This window comes from Talpa occidentalis, unplaced genomic scaffold (assembly GCF_014898055.3).
Source record: "Talpa occidentalis isolate TD23 unplaced genomic scaffold, MPIMG_talOcc4v2.1 talOcc4.16, whole genome shotgun sequence".
NCBI lineage: Eukaryota > Metazoa > Chordata > Mammalia > Eulipotyphla > Talpidae > Talpa > Talpa occidentalis.
Window position 1 is genome coordinate 52,161,047 of NW_023601653.1, and position 18,098 is coordinate 52,179,144.

Here is an 18,098-nt window from a genome sequence, read left to right on the forward strand (position 1 = left end):
TTTTAACTTGCATTTCCTTTATGACTTGTGACTCTAAGCATCTTTTCATATACCTGTTGCCAGTTGTATGCCTTCTTTGGAAAAATGTTTATTCAACTCCTTTGCCCATTTTTAAATAGTTTTGTTGTTGTTACTACTGAGTTGATAAGAGTTCCTCATAGTTTGGTAATTAACCCCTTATCAGATATGTGGTTTGGAAATACCTTCTCCCATTCCGCAAGTTACCTTTTCATGTTGTTAATTCCTTTGCTCTGTAGAAACTTTTTAGTCTGACATAAATCGTGTGTCTATTTATATTTTTGTTTGTGCTTTTGTGATATCGAAGCATCATCAAACCAATGTCATAAAATTTTTCCCCATATTTCATCTAGGAGTTATACTATTATAGGCCATATGTTTAAGTCTTTAATTCATTTTAAATTAGATTTTGTATATGGTATAAGGGGCCAACTTCATTCTTTTGCATGTTGATACTGTTTTCACAACATGACATTCTTCCTTCCAACATGCAGTCTTGGCACCCTAGACAAAGATCAGTGGCCCATTAATAGAAGGGTTTATTTCTAAGTATGTTAGTCTGTCTATATGGCTGTCTTTCTGCCAATGTCATATGGTTTTAGTTACTATGCTTTTGTAACGTTTTCAAATCAGAAAGTTTGAAGCCTGCAGTTTTGTCCTTCAAGATTGTTTTGAGCATTCAGAGCCATTTGCAGTTTCACATGAACATTAGGAATTGTTTTCCATTAGGATTTTATAAGGATTCCACTGAATCTGTGATTGATCTGGTTATCTTAATACTCTTAAGTCTTTCAACTCATAAACACAAGAGTTTTCATTTTATGTCATCTTCAGTTTCTGTCAGCAAATGTTTTTTAGTTTTCCCTAAGTCTTCACCTTATTTTATTCTTTTTGGTGCTATTGTATAATGGAATTATTTTCTTAGCTGACTTTCAGGACTTTTTTCATAGCTCATGTACAGAAATGCAATTGATTTTTATATAGTAAGTTTTTATCCCACAACTTTGCTGAGTTTATTTATAGCTGCTTTTTGTGGAATTTTTAGAGTTTTCCTTATATAAGATGTCAATTGCAAACAGATAATTTTACTTCTTCTTTTCCAGTGTGGATGCCATTTATTTCCTTTTCTTGCCTAATTGATCTGGCTAGGACTTTCAGTACTATACTGAATAGAAAAGGCAAGAGTGGGCATGCTTGCCTTGTTTCTGATTGCAGAGAAAAAGCTTTAGAGTTATTCACATTGCATATGGTAACTGTGGGCTTTTCTTTTATGGTCTTTATTATGCTATGTAGCTTCCTTTTTTCCTTTATGTAGCTTTCCTTTTATTCCAAGATCATTGAGCGTTTTTACATATATGTTAAATCTTTGTGTCCCATGGACACACTCTGCTTTCGACTTGCTGATAAAATTGGTTTGCTGGTGCTTCAGATAATTTTTGCATCTCTATTCATCAGGTACATTGTTATGTAGTTCTCTTTTCACTCAGCTCCCACTCTTCACACCGGCCTTTCCTAGCAATCTTTTCTAAAATGAGGTCCTTCTGTCCTATGCCAGTCTTCCTAGCCTGCTTTGATTTTCTTCATATCATTTGCCAGTCTCTGACATTATGTCAATAAGTGTTTGTTTATTTTCTGTGTCCTTTAATAGATATTGGTTTCATGGAGGCAGAGATTTCTGTCTTATTTCTTGCAATTTCATAGCATCTGGTGGTGGGGGGAGGAAAGACCTGGCAAAAAGCTGGCACCGAGATGGGTGTTTTATAAACTATGACTTGCTTTCCTCATTGAGCTCCCCTGCAGTTTTTTCTTTCAGTTTCTCTTTTCAGCCCCTGAAAATTTACCTTTAATATTTCCCTATGGTGGTTACCAAAGCTGACATGGTATGTGGGGTAAATCTGCTAGTGTGACTGGCACAGTCAGTTTGGTGGTATACATGCATATAGAAATGTGAAACTGAACTCCCTAAACTTATATAGTATTATAAATCAATAAAAATTTTATAAATAAAATAGTAGTTTCCACTTTATCTCAGATTTTTCTCTCTCCTCCTCACAAAATGCACAACTCATTTCATTATTCATAGTGAAAACCCACTGTCATAGTGAAACCCTACTGTGTGTAGCCTCTACAGGACTTTGTTTTAAATGACATCTAGAAAGCAAGGCTACAACCGTCCTTACAATGATAAGGAGTATTCTGTCCAATGCAGGAGTGCCAGAATACTTTAAAGGAACATTATCAGCTTTTAGTATGTAGATGGTTGGCAAAAGCTAAAAGAAGAGAGGTTTTAAAGTAAACACATCCAGCTCTGATTTCCATCTGTCACTTAATCCCAGCTGGGTCACCTTGGGCAAGTTATTAAAACACTCTGGAGATAAAGATTTGTCAAATTCTTAGCACTACATCCAACACAGTATGCATTTGACCAATGGCATCTACTATTACTTCACTGGGCCACTTGTGAGAATGATAAAGGAAATTCACATCCTCAGAGATGTCTCTATGGTAGGTCTCTCTCCAAAAAGCTCTTTGTTGCCAAACAGAAACATTTCAATGCTCACTTTTGTGGAGATGGTATCTGGGTAAGGAAACTGCATGTCCACTCAACCCACATCTCTACCACTATGGGGAAGTCTGGGCTCCCTGCTTCTTAGAGAAAGCAGAACAGCATTTTTTTTTTTTTTTTTTGAGAATTCCTTCTGGTATTAACCTTTCCTTGGTCTCTACTTTCTTTATTTGGGGAGAATAAAAGGTTCTTCTGGTTATTTCTGTAAGTAAACTTGGTCTCTAATTTATATTTTAAAGGTTTTGTTCAAATTCAATATATACCCTATTCATTCACTTAAAAAGTATTGCTTGGTTCTGGTGCAACATAGTCACACAAAAAGAACATGAACTCACCTCCTCCTAAGGAGACAAAAAAAAAAATCTACAATTTCATATGAAACAATTAATGTGGAATAACACATGCATGTGGGATAATTAGAGCTTCCATAACATAGGACAAAAGGACAGTGCTTAGACAAGCAGGAGTGAGAGATGTAAGCTCTTGCCAATGCAGAACGGGCATTCTGGGTGAAGCTATCAGTGTTCAGGTGAGGTACCAAAGATGTGGAACTTTTCTCTGGGGGTACATCATGGAGATCTCCAACCTCTCAGGCAGGTTCAGTGAAGATGACTACCTAGAGCCCCTGTATTGGGAGCTAGTTGTACCCCAGGAGAAATAAGAGCTGCATGGAACAGCTAACCACCCCTAAAAGGGCCCACAAACAGATTCACTTACCCTGGGACCTAGTGCTGCAACCCATGTCTGAAAAGCACAGAAATTATAGATGAAAGAATCCTACTTCCCACTCACGCTGCACCTGGCTGTATGGCAGGAGGCTTTCAGGATTAGCCTGGGTCAGAAGGACTGGCAGGTAAACTTGGCAATCTCAGTCTTGCTGACAGTAGATCTGGCAGGCACCATTTTGGCACACTTCCCCATGAGCTGTGGGTAAATCTGCTCTGAACTCCACCTATCCCTGTGACATAGCAGCTCTGTGCCTGTGACGCACATGACAGGTCCAGGGCCAGGACACAAGCCCACTGAGGGCCAGGATTCAACTTCCAAGGATCAGGTCTCCAGCCACCAGGTGTCTGAACCCCAAGTGTTGGGTGCCAGGCCTCCAGCTACCTTACGTTGGCCTCCCAACAACCTGGCACTTGACCCCAGTCAGCCCACTCTTGCTGCCAGATGCCCAGCCTACAATAGTCAGAAGCCACGCCCCGAGCCTCTTCACGCCATGCTACCAGTCATTCCAAACTGGAGCAACCGATGCCCCATGCCAGGCCCAAATCATGCACTGCACTCTATCAACCACACACAGCTGGGATGGGACTGCAGCTCTGTGCACCCATGAACAGAATTACAAGGCCAAGGCTCGGCTAGGCCCACAGTGCTGACTACTCAGTGCATCGTGGCTATGCACCTCCACCAATCCCAATGATGGTACTGTAGCCAAAGAGCCTCCATCGTGTGCTACCCTCACACAGCAGGCAGGTGGGTATAACCCATTCAGGGAAAATACCATGAGGACCTAGTATGGGCAGTTTGTGGGACTGTATTCCTGAACTCCAGGGAACATCCACTGCATACGACCAATCCTTCCAGGCTAGGAGAGGTAGCAAAGTTGCATAATATATACAAGGAGACACCGAGATCAGGAAAATGGGGGAGGCAGAGGAGTATGGTGCAAATGAAAGAGAAAAAATTCTAGGGAAAGTTCTAAGAAAAAGATATGCAAACTTTCTTATGAAGAGCTGAAAGTAATGGTTATAAAAATGCCACCAAACTTGGAAGAATGAATGCAGTGAGAATTTCAACAAAGAAAGAACATTTTTAAAAGATGAAAATGGTAGCTTCAGAGATGAAGAATATAGATAGTAAGAACTAAAAAATACAAGAGAGGGGCCAATAGAAGATTGAAACTATGCACTGAAAATAAGACATTCATGATAAAAAGAGTCAACAATGTGTAGCTGTTTTATGTTCATGAATTACAAGACCAGGTTACTAGAAGCACATAACAGATTCAATGCAATTCCTGCAGCAATTTTAATAAAAATAGGATAACCAATACTTAATTGAGCTGAAAAACCCCTGAGTCCTAAGGGGTTAAATGTAGTATCACTTTCCCTGACTTCAAACTATAAAGAAAGTGATAATAAAAATTGCATAGATTTTGAATAAAACCAGACACAATGACCAATGGAGCAGAACTGAGGGTGCAGAAATACATGCACATACACGTGGACAACTAATTTACAACCAAGTAGCCAAAAATATACAAGAAGGAAAACCTCTTTAATAAATGGTGTTGGAGAAAACTGAATAACCACATGACAAAAGAAAGAAACCAGGCCACTATCTTACACAATCATTAATCCAAATAAAGACTTGTGAGACTTGATATAATAAAATAAATAGAAAAAAAAAAAAAACAGGAGGTTATCTCCTTGACATCAGCCTTAGGGATGTCTTTGGGGACACAACTCCAGCTCAAGGGAAAGAAAACAAACACATGGGACCACATCAAACTAAAAAGCTTCTGCACAATGAAAGAAACTATCATCAAAATGAGAATACAATGTACTGAGGGGAGGAGATATTTGCAAGTCATATAACCAACAGAGGGTTAATATCCAAATAAAAAAATAATTCATAAAATGCGACAAAAAAGCAAACTACCTGATCAGCAAAATGGCAGAGGTTCTGAGCAGACATCTTCAAATAAGCAAAAGGCCCACAGGCATGTGAAAAGATGGTCATGGTCTCTTATTATTAGAGGAATGCAGGTCAAAACAAAGAGATATCACCTCTACCTGTCAGAATGACTGTTATCCAAAAGATAAGAAACAACAAGTGTTGGAGAGGATGTGGAGAAAAAGAAACCTGTTGGTGGAAAAGTAAATTGGTACAATCATTATGGCAATCAGGATGAAAAGTCCTCAAAAAATTAAAAATAGAAATTCCATATGATCCAGTTATTCTTCTTCTGGGCATTTGCCCAAAGATTACAAAAACACTAATTGATACAGAGCTACATGCACCCACACATATTTATTACATCATCATTGACAATAGCCAAGAGCTGTAAACAACCTAAGGGCCATCAGCAGATGATAAAGATTTGGTATATATGCAGAATGGAATACTACTACACTATTAAAAAAAAATGGCATTTGCAACAATAGGGGTAGACCTAGAAGGGATGATGCTTAGTGAAATAAGTCAGAGAGGTGGAAACACATACCATGTGATTTCATTCATATGTGGTACATAGAGAAGAAAAAGAAATGAATGAACTACATAGAACAAAAACAAACTTTTAGACTGTAAAACCAAATTATTGGTAACCAGTGGTTAGGGGAATAGGTCAATTGAGAAAAAGGGGCCAATTTATTATGAAGGATGAAACTAATTTTAGTGGTAAACTTAATGTCTTATATACAGATGTTGGTTTATAATGATGCACACCTGAAACTTACGTAATGTTATAATGCACTGTTCCTTCAATAATATAACTTCAAAAAAATATCAAAGGGGAACTATAGAACATGAGGCATGACAGTTCTTGGTCAAAATTTAAAAAAGGAGTTTCCCAGACAAGCAAAACCTAAAATAATTCCTCACCACTAAAATAACCTTGCAAGAAATATTAAAGGGACTTCTTGAAATGGAAAAGAAGTGTTACTGATATGTAGGGAGAAAAACTTCACTAAAAAAGCTTAATCCATAGTAAAAATAGTGGCTCAATCACTTATAAATGACACACAAATATTAAGACACAAGTAGTCATAACTAAAGCCCAAGAATTAATAAAGATTACACACACACACAGACAGACAGATAGACACACACACACGCATATATTTGACAAAGATATAAAATGGGGCAGCAAAAATAAAATTAAGGCAGAAAGCAAAACTTTAATTTTGGAATATGTTCAAATATAAATAGTTATCAACCCAAAATAGAACGTCATACATAATTATAGTTGTGTGTCATGTAATTACAAAGCAAGAAGTCATAGCACATACATTACAGAAAATGAAAACAGAATCTACATAGATCAATAAAGAAGGCGATCAAATCTCAAGAAAATGAAGAAAGGAACAGAAAAAAGAGAACAATTAATGGTATGGCAAGAAATACAGATCAATAATTGCCTTAACTATAAATGGACTAAATTATATACAAGTGGATGAAGATGTAGTATATTTACTGGATGAAATATGACTCAGCTATAAAAAATGATGGACACTTGCCATTTGCAACAACATGGATGGACCTTGAGGGGATTAAATGCTAAGTGATAGAAGTGAGATAGAGAAAGGCAAATACTATATTGTTTCCATTTATATGTGGAAGAAAAATAAAGCAACTCAACAAACAAAACAAAAACAAATCCTAAAACTCTGAACACAGTATGGTAGTCAAGAGTTAAGGGGCATAGGGAGTGGGTAAAACAGGTAAAGGGAGTTGACTGGTGGTGGATGGAAACATTTGGTGGAGATTGTCATGTAGTACATACAGTTGTCAATCTGACACCTACATATAGTTGTAAACCAGAGTTATTTCAATAAAATGTTTTAAAGGATTTAAGGGAGTGTTTAGTATGGTACCAGCAGCTATATAAATAGCAGCAAAAAGAAGAACAGATTCAGTTGCTATCCTTGTTTAGTATGTGGTTTATAGAGTGTACAAAATTCAAGAATTTCCACAATCTTAAGTTGAGAAGGACAAAATGGTAGGAAACATTGAGAAACCTCCACCCTCATGACCTAATACTGAAATTTAATTAACTGACTGCTGTCCAGTGTGGTGCATTATGTACTAAGGGGAAACACAATGTCAGATGGGATAGGAGTCAACAGGCCTGGCATCAAATCCTTCCATTAACAAATCTATTCACAGGGCCTCCCCGGTGGCGCAGCGGTTGAGCGCTGGGTTGCGAAGCTGCCCACAGCCTCTGCAGCGCTAGTTCAATCCCTGGCTGCTCCCCGGCCACCGGAGGAGGGTCCCACATGGCGCGCAGACCTCTCCTGCCGCCCGCTGCTCCCCTCAGCAGTGTACTTCGGTCCTTCTGCCTGCTCTGCTCCCCTCTCTGGCTGTGGTGAATTCTCTCACCCTCCCGCGCTTCTGACTGTACCCAGTGCTTGTATAAATAAATAAATAAATCTTAAAAAAATAAAAAATAAAATAAAAAAATCTATTCACAGACCTTCCATTAGTAACTCTTAGATCTTTATTCACCTTATATCCTTCTCCCCTTATTCTCTTTAAAATTATGATGTTTCACTAAATGAAAGCTAAGACCCTTTCTAGTTAAAATAATTCCATGTTGTTATTCCAAATTCCTAAGCAAAACAATTCATTCTACTGGTTTCTACAAATTTTGAAGTTCAACACCTCCTGTAAAAGTGTCCTCTGAAATCAGGAAACTGGAAAATACAATCTGAATATCACAATGCAATCACAAACAAAGCATGTGCATAAACTTTGTGTTTCTTATATATAAATGATCATTACCTGGAAAGAAATTCTTTGTTGAAATAAAAATACTCCAGACTCAATCTTTCCAAAATCTCTATCAATCTGACAAACTCCTTATCAAGAGATTCTTTGTCATTTCTCAAACTGTTCAGCAACGTTATGCAAAGATTTAGCTTCTCACCTGTGGTGTGTTTGAATTCCTACAAGGGAAGTCACAAAACATGTTATTTTTAACATTCAAGTGTTAAAAATAAACAAGTGACAAAGACTATGTAAAATGCCCTCTCAATTTAGCACGTGTGTATTGGGTCCCGAATTTGAGCTTGGTTTCCTTTTTAAGATAAAGTGGTTCCTGACCACTTCATCAACTACCACAAGTGCTTTCGAAAGGAACAAGGAAATGCAGTAAAATCAGTATTTGTTGATTAGAATATTCAAAAGTGACTTAAATAGGTTAGCAAAGGATTCGAAATTGAAATTCCTGTTTTCAGACTTCATTTCTTAAAATAGGGATTGATGGATGTTAGGAAATAATCTGGCGATGAAGACAAATAATAAGGGATGGATAAATAAGAGATTTCTTCTTAGATCCTTTCTTTCTAACAAAACTGGGACTATAGCTACCCAAGTATCAATAGTTCCCATTTTTCCAACATTCTGCTAATTTCTGGGATAAAACTCTAAGTCTCAGGAATAAGATTCTTCTGCACAGCAATCATTCTATCTAAAAAGGAGAATTTCAGTAGGTAAAAGACAAATTCAAGCTTAGACTTAGCAGTTCTCAAAAACACTTGGATAACTTGTGATCTTTCATTAAATCCTCTCACTTCTTTGTCTCTCAGGACTGTCATTCATTCTCACATTCTCTGCTTCTCCTCATACTCACACATATTCTCCCTCATATACCCACACTCACACATATAACGTCAGACTAAGATAGCAGCAAACAAACAAACAAAAAAAAAAGATAGCAGCAGGCAATGACCAAGTCTTAGAAATGGTACTGTACATAATAAGTATTACTTGGGTGAAGAAACTAGAAGAAAAAACAGAAAAGTTACAAAATACAGAACACTTACAGTAAGCTTGTTACCCCAGTTCTCATTCACAGTGGTTTCTGGATTAGCTACCCACTGCAGAGAGTCATCAAAGAGGGTTTCAATCTCAGAAACGTCATCATGCTGAAAAAGAAATTTTCAGCTAGGAAACAGGCAAAAGGCATATGCTGTTATCATATACCAGAAGTATTGTTTAGACCAAAATTCTACTGCGAGGAAATCCAGGGAGAAAGAAACACCAGCCAGAGACTCCCCCTTGCCCCAGGCTGTTGTCATGTGTAGATGTTAAGCCTCTATACACACACTCGGTGTACAGAGAGACTTCCCTTCCAACATTCTCAACCCCCTTCCAAATAAGAGGAAGCAAGCATTTTCACTGATTCTGTTTTCATTCATCAAACTAAATGCTACTTATCTATGTATGGTAGGCACTGTGAAAGGAACTGGAAATATGAACATGAGCAAGCCATTCTCCACTTCTCTGGCCATCTAGAGTTCCCAGTCAAAAATCAAAATGGAGAAAGAGGAACTAGCCATTGGCTAGAAAAAAATGCAGAGAAGGAAACTGCTCAACAGATACCACGCCTTCAACTATTTGATACTAAAGATTAACCTGTAGGAGAAATAAGATCGAGCAATCTCTAACGGTCAACCGTTAGTCCTGATTAATCCAAAACTGGAGGACAACTTTGCAAGGTTTTAGAAAAAGTTTTTCTATTCATAGTCGTGGGTCCCAGCCACACAGACATTCCTGCTCTCCACCAACAGGCTGTGGCGGGTCACCCACAGATGTTCTTAGCCAGAGGAAAACCAAGAGCTCTGCATGTCATACAATACCAGCTCCTTTCGCTTGGCTGTGAAGTGCACTGCCTGCTGTCCATGTTCTTCCAGGAACAGTCGCATTTCCTGATTCACCATCGTGTCCAGAGTTGACAAGTTGATTAAACTGCACTGCCACTCAGTTTCAGGGTTCTGAAACAATTACCAAAAATGTCCTCAGCTGTCATTCTAATCAAAGACATTCATTATTCTTATTTCATGAAGATGATACCCAAAGGTCAAAGTAATTGTCCCCATCAAATGGCTCTAAGTAGTCTTGTAGAATCCTCCCATACCCCCAAAACCTGGCTGCATTTCTGGTAAGATGGCTTCAATTTAACATGTGTTCATTCCTAAGAAGACTCACTAAGGAGATAGCATTACATGTGGGTGATGAAAACTGCTAGAGCCCTAATGTTATGAAAATAGGCGGAGCTAAAAGTTCACAGGGAAAACAACCATTGCGTTGCTGAATCCAGCTCCTTGAAAACAGATGGGTTTTTTCTGTCTCCCTTCCATGCTGAGAAGGCTCTCTGATGATGCTTTGCAAAGCATGCTTCCTATATACCTCTCCAAATCTGTCTCCTGTGACATTCCAGAGCTATGACAACCAACAGGGTCAGAGGGCTTTCCAGATCTCACTGAGCAGGCCTTTCCAAGTCCATCAATGGGACAATCCTCCACACCAGAGTTGGCCAATGGTTTAACCACTGCATCAAAGCAAAGGACAGCAAAACTGGCATCTGACATGACTACCAACTCAGAGACTAAGGAGAGAAACCAGGTTGTGGGAGATTTGCTGCAAGTTCCCTCAGTCTGGCAGTTTGGCTTAGTTTCAAAATCACAGCAAAGTGGTGAGTATTTGAAACATAATGTCATCCTGGCCTCAGCAAAGTAACCAAGGCTTCCTGAAATGGCTTCAGAGGAGGAGGCCTATGGGAGAGATTCTACTACCTTTGTTAAAGGCCTCCTTCCTTCCCTCTGAGGTTATCATGGCTGTTAACAGGACATTCTGACATGTCCATCTCCCACAGACAAGCAGAGGCCAATCAAGTGGTGAAAAGAAAGCCACTTGCTAAAGAAAGTGTTTCCTGAGATAGCAAGCACTTAACTGGACAGGACAAAGGTGTGATCATGTGATGGGGAGGGAGATGCCCAACTTTTTTTTTTAAGATTTAGTTATTTATGCATACAAGAACTGGGATATAAGCCAGAGGTGTGGGGGTGAGAGGATTCACCAGAGATAGAGTGGGGAACAGAACAGGCAGACTGACTGAAATACACTGCTGAGGGGAGCAGTGGGCACGAAAGGAGAGGTCTGCCGCACCATGTGGGTAGCTCCCTGGTCGGCCAGAGATCGAACTCATGCTGTAGAGGCTGCAGATAGCTTCAGAGTGCTGTGCTTAACCCCTTTATCCCCAAGAGGCCTTTTGATTGTGTCTGCCTGAACAAAGATCTTTTGAAAAGGTAATCATTCCAGAGGCCTCCCTGGTGGCACAAAGGGTTAAGCACAGCACTGTGAATCAATCTGCAGCCTCTGCAGCATGAGTTTGAGCCCTGCCAGCCAGGGAGCTGACCCACATGGTGCAGCAGACCTCTCCTGTGTTGCCTGCTTCTCCCTCAGCAGTGTATTTCAGTCAGTCTGCCTGTTCTGTTTTCCACTCTGTCTGGTAAATCCTCTCACCCCCCATACCTCAGGCCTGTACCCCAGTTCTTATATTCATAACTAAATAAATCTTTTTTAAAATGTAATCATTCCATTTGTTCTTTTAAATTTAACAAAAAACCCACAAAGACGTTCATTTCTGTTTAGAAGGTAATAATCAGCGTCATTCAATTGGGTTGGTACAATTACATCTTAAAGCAAAGAAATGTAACAGTGTTCCAAGCATCTTTATTTCAGGTAAATACATTTAACTCTGAGGGCTTGGGGAAATATTATAGCATCATTCATGAATCTCCATTGCTGTCTTAGGAAACCCGGGCTGGGGATGAGGGCAGGTTAAAGAGAGATGAAGGTTTCTCACGTCCTGAATCACTGAACACACACATCACCATACTTGTACCTTGTGAGAGACTCAACCACAATATGAGAAGAATCCACCTTTTCAGGCCAAGGGGCTGTAGCATGAATTTAAACCTCAAATTGATACCGTGCTGGGTAACAAGGCAAGGACTGTCACTTCACAGACGGCTGTGCATGTAGGGATTACACCTTAAAACTTTCCATCTGATAATTACCTACCTCTGCAGACTGAGCAAGGATGAGTTCACAACATAAAGGTTTTGCTCCTTCAGAGATGAAACTGTTCCGTTTTCCACTTCCATTCAAATGGATCGCATTTCTTGAAAAAACAAAAACAGGAGTCTGGCCCAATTTTGTTTAAATCACCAGAACAGAGTTGGCTTATCCTCCATTGCTAAGCACCCTTGTGAACTCGCGTTTCTATAAGCTACTCAGGGATACACCAGGAGGGTGGGAGATAGTCACTGTCCTTCCTGCCTGTACAGACTAGCCTCAGGCCACTCTACATAGTTGCAAACAATTAGACCACACTTTTTTTTTTTTTTTAAAGAATTGGAGCCAACAGTTGACAATTAGAAAATTTCACTAAAAGTCTAGATTTCTGCAAAACAATTAGAAGATATGGTCATATGGCCTCCTATAATTCTTGATGCTAAAACAAGCTGGAGCCAAACAGAGTAACTCCTCCGCCTTTATCTGGTTCAATCATGCTCCTTTTCATCTGTCTTTTTCACAGTGCACGAGAGTTCGCCCACAGACATTACTCATTTGTTATCTGTGCAGCTCCCGTGGACTCCTGGACTAGCATATCACATGTATTTAGAAACCAGCAATGATAAATATAAGATGGTGTGTGTCAGTAAAGAGCATTCAAGAGGTATCTCGAGGGGTGAGAAGTTACTATGGGAAACTGGGAAGTGGTTCTCTGGGAGAAATGATTACTTACGAAAATACAGAAGAGAACAGGGCACTTTCAGAGCCCTGCACCTGATCAGCAGGCCAAGGATACAGGACAGGCACATGAGAGGCAGCTGCTGAGGGATCACTCTGTACTTACGTGATAAGTACCTGCTGCAGGTGCTGCAACTCTCCAGCCAGTTTATTTTTATCCTCTCGTAAATTCTGGAATCACGACATTAGGTGATACATGTTACTCTAGAGGGGGATTTATATTGAACAACCCCACCTTGCAAGCTGGATTATGGTATACCTCTATAACTCTTTCATATTCTGTGATGGTTGACTTAAGTTCTTCTATATGTATGTCCTTCTGAAAAGTAGAAAATAGTCAAGCAGTATGAATGCCCAAAATCCTATTTGTCTATGAATCTGAGCCACAGAAATATTATAAATGCCCAAGGATGTTGAGACCTTCCACCAATCTCATTATTTGAAGTCTGAACCAGTCTGTATTTGTGATTAGAACTCCACAAGAAGTGAGAACAGAGAAACAGCTATATCCATGACCAAATATGGACCATCATGCTCTCTATTTGCCTGATCAGTCAAACCCTGCAAAGTCATTTTTAAGTCCAAATTTTATTATCATGAAACATTTTAGGAATAATATCAGTTTTCACCTGCAAATCACCAATGAATGATTATGGAATCCAATTTTATTCAGTCCAAAAGATAATAGTTACAATCATAGTGTACACTGCACCAGTATAGCAGACAGGCAGTGACTGATCTATGATTTTTATCCCATGAGTGGCATGATGCCTACTCAGTCAATACCCCAGTGAAGGCTGGGCAAGTGTGCAAGGGGTGAATGACCAGCAGTAGGGAAGGAAAGAATAGCCACTGTGATCACAGTGACTACAGGGAGAGAGAGAAAACCACAATGAAGAGAGAATTTGATATAATATTCACTGCCCTGGTCAATGGCCCCAACCATGAATGACGCCTCTGAAACTTCGTAAGTGCAGGGAAAGGAAAAGTGTGGAAAACACCACTCTTTCTCTTGGAATGTGGATATGTTAACTGTGCCCCTCTTTGTTTTCCTAAAACCACTAAACTAGCCCCTTGGCAGCCAGCATCCTTTGTTACCAGATAGGTACACTTACAAGATACAATGATAAACAGAACAATGCCTATCAAGCAATCAAACTAGGTAGAAAATAAATGGGGCATAAATTCTTTCCAAAATGGGGTCTCCCCTGGTGGTGCAGCGGTTGAACGCTGGGCTGCAAAGCTGCCTGCAGCCTCTGTAGCCTCTGCAGTGCCGGTTTGATCCCCAGAAGCCAGCAAGTGTCCCACAAGGCACACAGACCTCTCCTGCCATGCCCGCTGCTCCCCTCAGCAGTGTACTTCGGTCCTTCTGCCTCTCTGCTCCCCGCTCTGGCTCTGGTGAATTCTCTCACCCTCCCGCGCTTCTGACTGTACCCAGTGCTTGTATAAATAAATAAATCTTTTTTAAAAAGTAAAAAAAAAATAAATTCTTCCCAAAAATGAATGACTGCACACTAATTCATGTTATCAATTAAAACTGCACTTGAAAATTCTCACATTCATATTTATTGTATAAATAACTAAATGCCACCAGAATTTACAGAGAATATGTTAAAACTTATCCCAGATAGAGAACTCAGTAATCTTCAATCAGAAGAAGTTTTTGTGACATGTGATAAAGCAGTCTTGTGATAGACTATTAGAATCAGCTATTTTAATAGGGTTACACAGATGACCCTCTCTCCTCACGATTTGGAGATAGCCACAGGAGTTCATGGGAAGGGAGAGTACCAACCTTTTGCAAACAAGCATCTTTATGAAGCAAAGTGTTTTCATACATGTGTAACTGCATCTGAAAAGAAACAAATTTAGGTTGGAAAAGTCAGGGACACATCACATTGATAAAAATGGCAGTACCATAAAATCATTCGAGGAGAGAGTTTTCTGATTTCCCTTTGATGTTCATGTATTCATCACTTTATAAAGATCTTTGACATCCAGCCTCACAACAACCCTGGAGGCAGAGGTCAGAGCCCTTACTCTACCAGGAGGAAATCAAACCTCAGCACTTTGGACTCAGAGACTCACCCAAAATCACACACAGTGAGTGACAGAGCTGAGCTCAGAATCTCCAGAGTCGATAGCTCTAGCCACATGCTCTTTCTGCCTTTACACACATCACATATATGGAACAGATAGTTTCCACCTTTGGGTGAAAATCAAAATTTAGATAAAAACTGTTCCCAGTTTTTAAATGTTCATGATTTCTTTGGCAAAAGAAAATTCAATTTATTCCAACCAAAATCAAGTTTGTTGGAGAGGCTTCTAAACAGAATTGATAAATATATATATATATATATATATATATATATATAGATTGAATTGAAAACCTAGAAAAATAATCAGCATAGTCATAAGTAACATCATCATAAGCATACATATATACATTTATCTGATATCCCTCTTTTAGTTCTAATGTATCTTCACAAAATCATCTTATTTGACTTTCAAACAAGCTCATGGTAGACAGTACCAGACCCATTTAGATGATGAGAAAATTGGGAAAATTAAAGAGGTTAGCTGCTTGCTTGCGGCTATAAAGCTTTTGAGTAGAGAGACGTTATATGAGCCCTTGTCTTCTGGCTCTTTCCACTATCTGACAGTTGTGTTTCCCAAAGAGTCATTCCTAGAATAAAATTAATTTTAATGCCTAAATTATAAGTGCTTTATATATGCATATACATGTACACATGTAGATTTGGGGTGTCTGCTAGGAAACTTGAAAACTCTATATATAGACATGAAATTTAAATATATCATTTCAAACATATGCTACAACTATAAATATTGTTCAAAAAATACCTCCAGAAGCAGGCATAACACAAATTCCTGAATTAACAATTACTTTCTGTTTCCTGATAAGAACATGCGACAAAAAATATATATTATAGATGCAATTTAGATAAAAATCATTTTTATAGGGTATCAATCCTTAATTGAATGAAGGAAAGATTGCCCCCCCCAAACACATACCTTTCCTCACTTTCTTTACCTAGGAAATAGAATTAAGTGAGAAATTGGCACAGAATAAAAAATGAAAAGGACAATGTGTGTCCACAAGGATGTGGAGAAATTGGAATCTTCATACATTGCTGGTGGGAACATATAAAATGGTGGAGCCATTAGGAAAACTATCTGGCAGTGCATCAAAATATTAAACCAGAGTTATCAAGTGACCTGATAATTCCCTCCTTGGGATATGCCCAAAAGAAATCCAAATATGTCTACACGAAAACTTGTATGCAAACGTCCACAGCAGCAATATTCAGAATAATCAAAAAAGTAGAAGCAGCCCAAATGCCCATCAGCTGATGAATGGACAGACATAATGCCACCTATACCCTTACATGGAATATTATCCAGCAATCAAAGGAAATGAAATATTGATACATCCATGATATGGACAAACCTTGCAAACATTGTATGCAGTAACAGCTAGTCATAAAAGGCCAGATAATATATGTGATTCCATTATATATGATATGATTAAATGGAAAGAGACAAAAAGATTGGTTGTTTAGGGCTTGGCAGGACGGAAGTGAATGCTAAAGGATTTCTTTTGGGCTTATAAAAATGTTTTAAAATTAATTGTGGTTATGGTTGCACAAATCCAAATATACTAGAAACCACTGACTTGTGTACTTTAAGTAGGTGAATTTAATGGTGCTATATTATTTATCAGTAAAGCTATCATGCTAAAAAAAAATACAAGTTGCTGTTTATAATTCAGATATCTTGAGGAGTACAAATTCCAAAATTTATAATCAAAAGTTTTCATATGTGTGTCTGAATCACATGCACCTTCATAGATAGAGTAATATTGTTTCAACAGAAAAAAATACTTTTACCAGTATTTGTGAAGTGCTTACTTGATGCTCTCTCTCAGTTGCACATAATTCTTCAATCTTCTTTTCTAATGTATGTATCTCCATCATGTTCATAGTATTCTAAAGTCAAAGAAGATGATATTCTTTGATTTATTTTATTATTTATTTAAAGATTTATTTTTATTTATTTATGCATACACAAACTGGGGTATTTATTTATGCATACAAGAAACCAGAGGTGCAGAGGGTGAGAGGATTCACCAGAGACAGAGTGGGGAACCAAGCAGGCAAATCTACTTAGCTACACTGCTGAAGGGAGCAGTGAGTGAGACAGGCGAGGTCTGCTGCACCATATGTGGGTTAGCTCCCTGGCTGGGGATGGAACTCATGCCCTGGTGGCTGGTGGTACTTGATAGCACTGAGACTTTAACCCCTGCACCACCAGGGAGGCCCTGGTATTCTTAGATTTAGATTGAAAAATGAAAGAACATCATGAAATTGTTTTTAGGAAATGGAATTTTCCTTAACATTGTAATCTATTTTAAAGTAAGGGACATAATTTAGGCTTTGTCCAAAAACAACATTATCCTTCTAACAAAACCATCCAGAATAATCTCAGTAGTTCCTTTTTATCTTCCATTCCACTTAGGCCATTCACTTCCATAGTTATAGCTTCAAGCTTGCCATTACCAGTCACGGAGACTCCTCCATTGTATCAATAACAAGCATCTCACTCTTCAACTACACTTCTTGTCCTTCCAGATACTTCTTGGAGCACCAATAAGTCTTCATCCCCCACCAGAGTCCCCCACCCACTGATCCACACTCTCATTATCCTTATACCTTCCTGTGAACTCAATTCCCTCTTTACTCAGCTTAAATTTCTCCATGGCCAATCATCATAATCTTTCTCATGCACATCTCCCCAATTCCTTGGCCTCTCCCCTACTTCTCTTTAGTCATTGCTTGAACTCAGCTGGCTACCCACTCTGTGCCAGCACTCTTTCAGACAAACATGGTTAAAGAAGTATACAAAGAACTAACAGGCCCCATGTTGAATGCATAACCATGATCTAATGTTCACTGGTGATCATATCATATACCCCTAATCCATTCACATGAGCATTTGCCTACGGATTTGCAAGACTATACCCACTTCCCCAGTCTCATTGGCCAACTCTAGCTAACCACCTGGTTTTGTAAATGAACTCACCAGAACACAGCTATCCATTTGTTTGCATATTGTCTATGGCCTTTTCACATTACAATAGCAGGAGTCAGTGGTTTTGACTAAGGGTGTC

The 18,098-nt window shown here is 38.9% G+C and overlaps 1 protein-coding gene across 1 annotated transcript in view; it reads right to left on the reverse strand.

The window, feature by feature from the left end:
* IRAG2 (inositol 1,4,5-triphosphate receptor associated 2) overlaps positions 1 to 18,098 on the reverse strand; it is a 94,656-nt gene that overhangs the window by 46,787 nt on the left and 29,771 nt on the right. Inside the window, exons 9-16 of the mRNA XM_054696364.1 lie at positions 16,840 to 16,917; positions 14,706 to 14,762; positions 13,170 to 13,229; positions 13,017 to 13,081; positions 12,179 to 12,278; positions 9,952 to 10,086; positions 9,136 to 9,237; positions 8,093 to 8,256 (exon numbers count right to left, since the gene is read on the reverse strand). Coding sequence (XP_054552339.1) covers positions 8,093 to 8,256; positions 9,136 to 9,237; positions 9,952 to 10,086; positions 12,179 to 12,278; positions 13,017 to 13,081; positions 13,170 to 13,229; positions 14,706 to 14,762; positions 16,840 to 16,917 — 761 coding nt within the window. The remainder of the gene's footprint in view (positions 1 to 8,092; positions 8,257 to 9,135; positions 9,238 to 9,951; positions 10,087 to 12,178; positions 12,279 to 13,016; positions 13,082 to 13,169; positions 13,230 to 14,705; positions 14,763 to 16,839; positions 16,918 to 18,098) is intronic.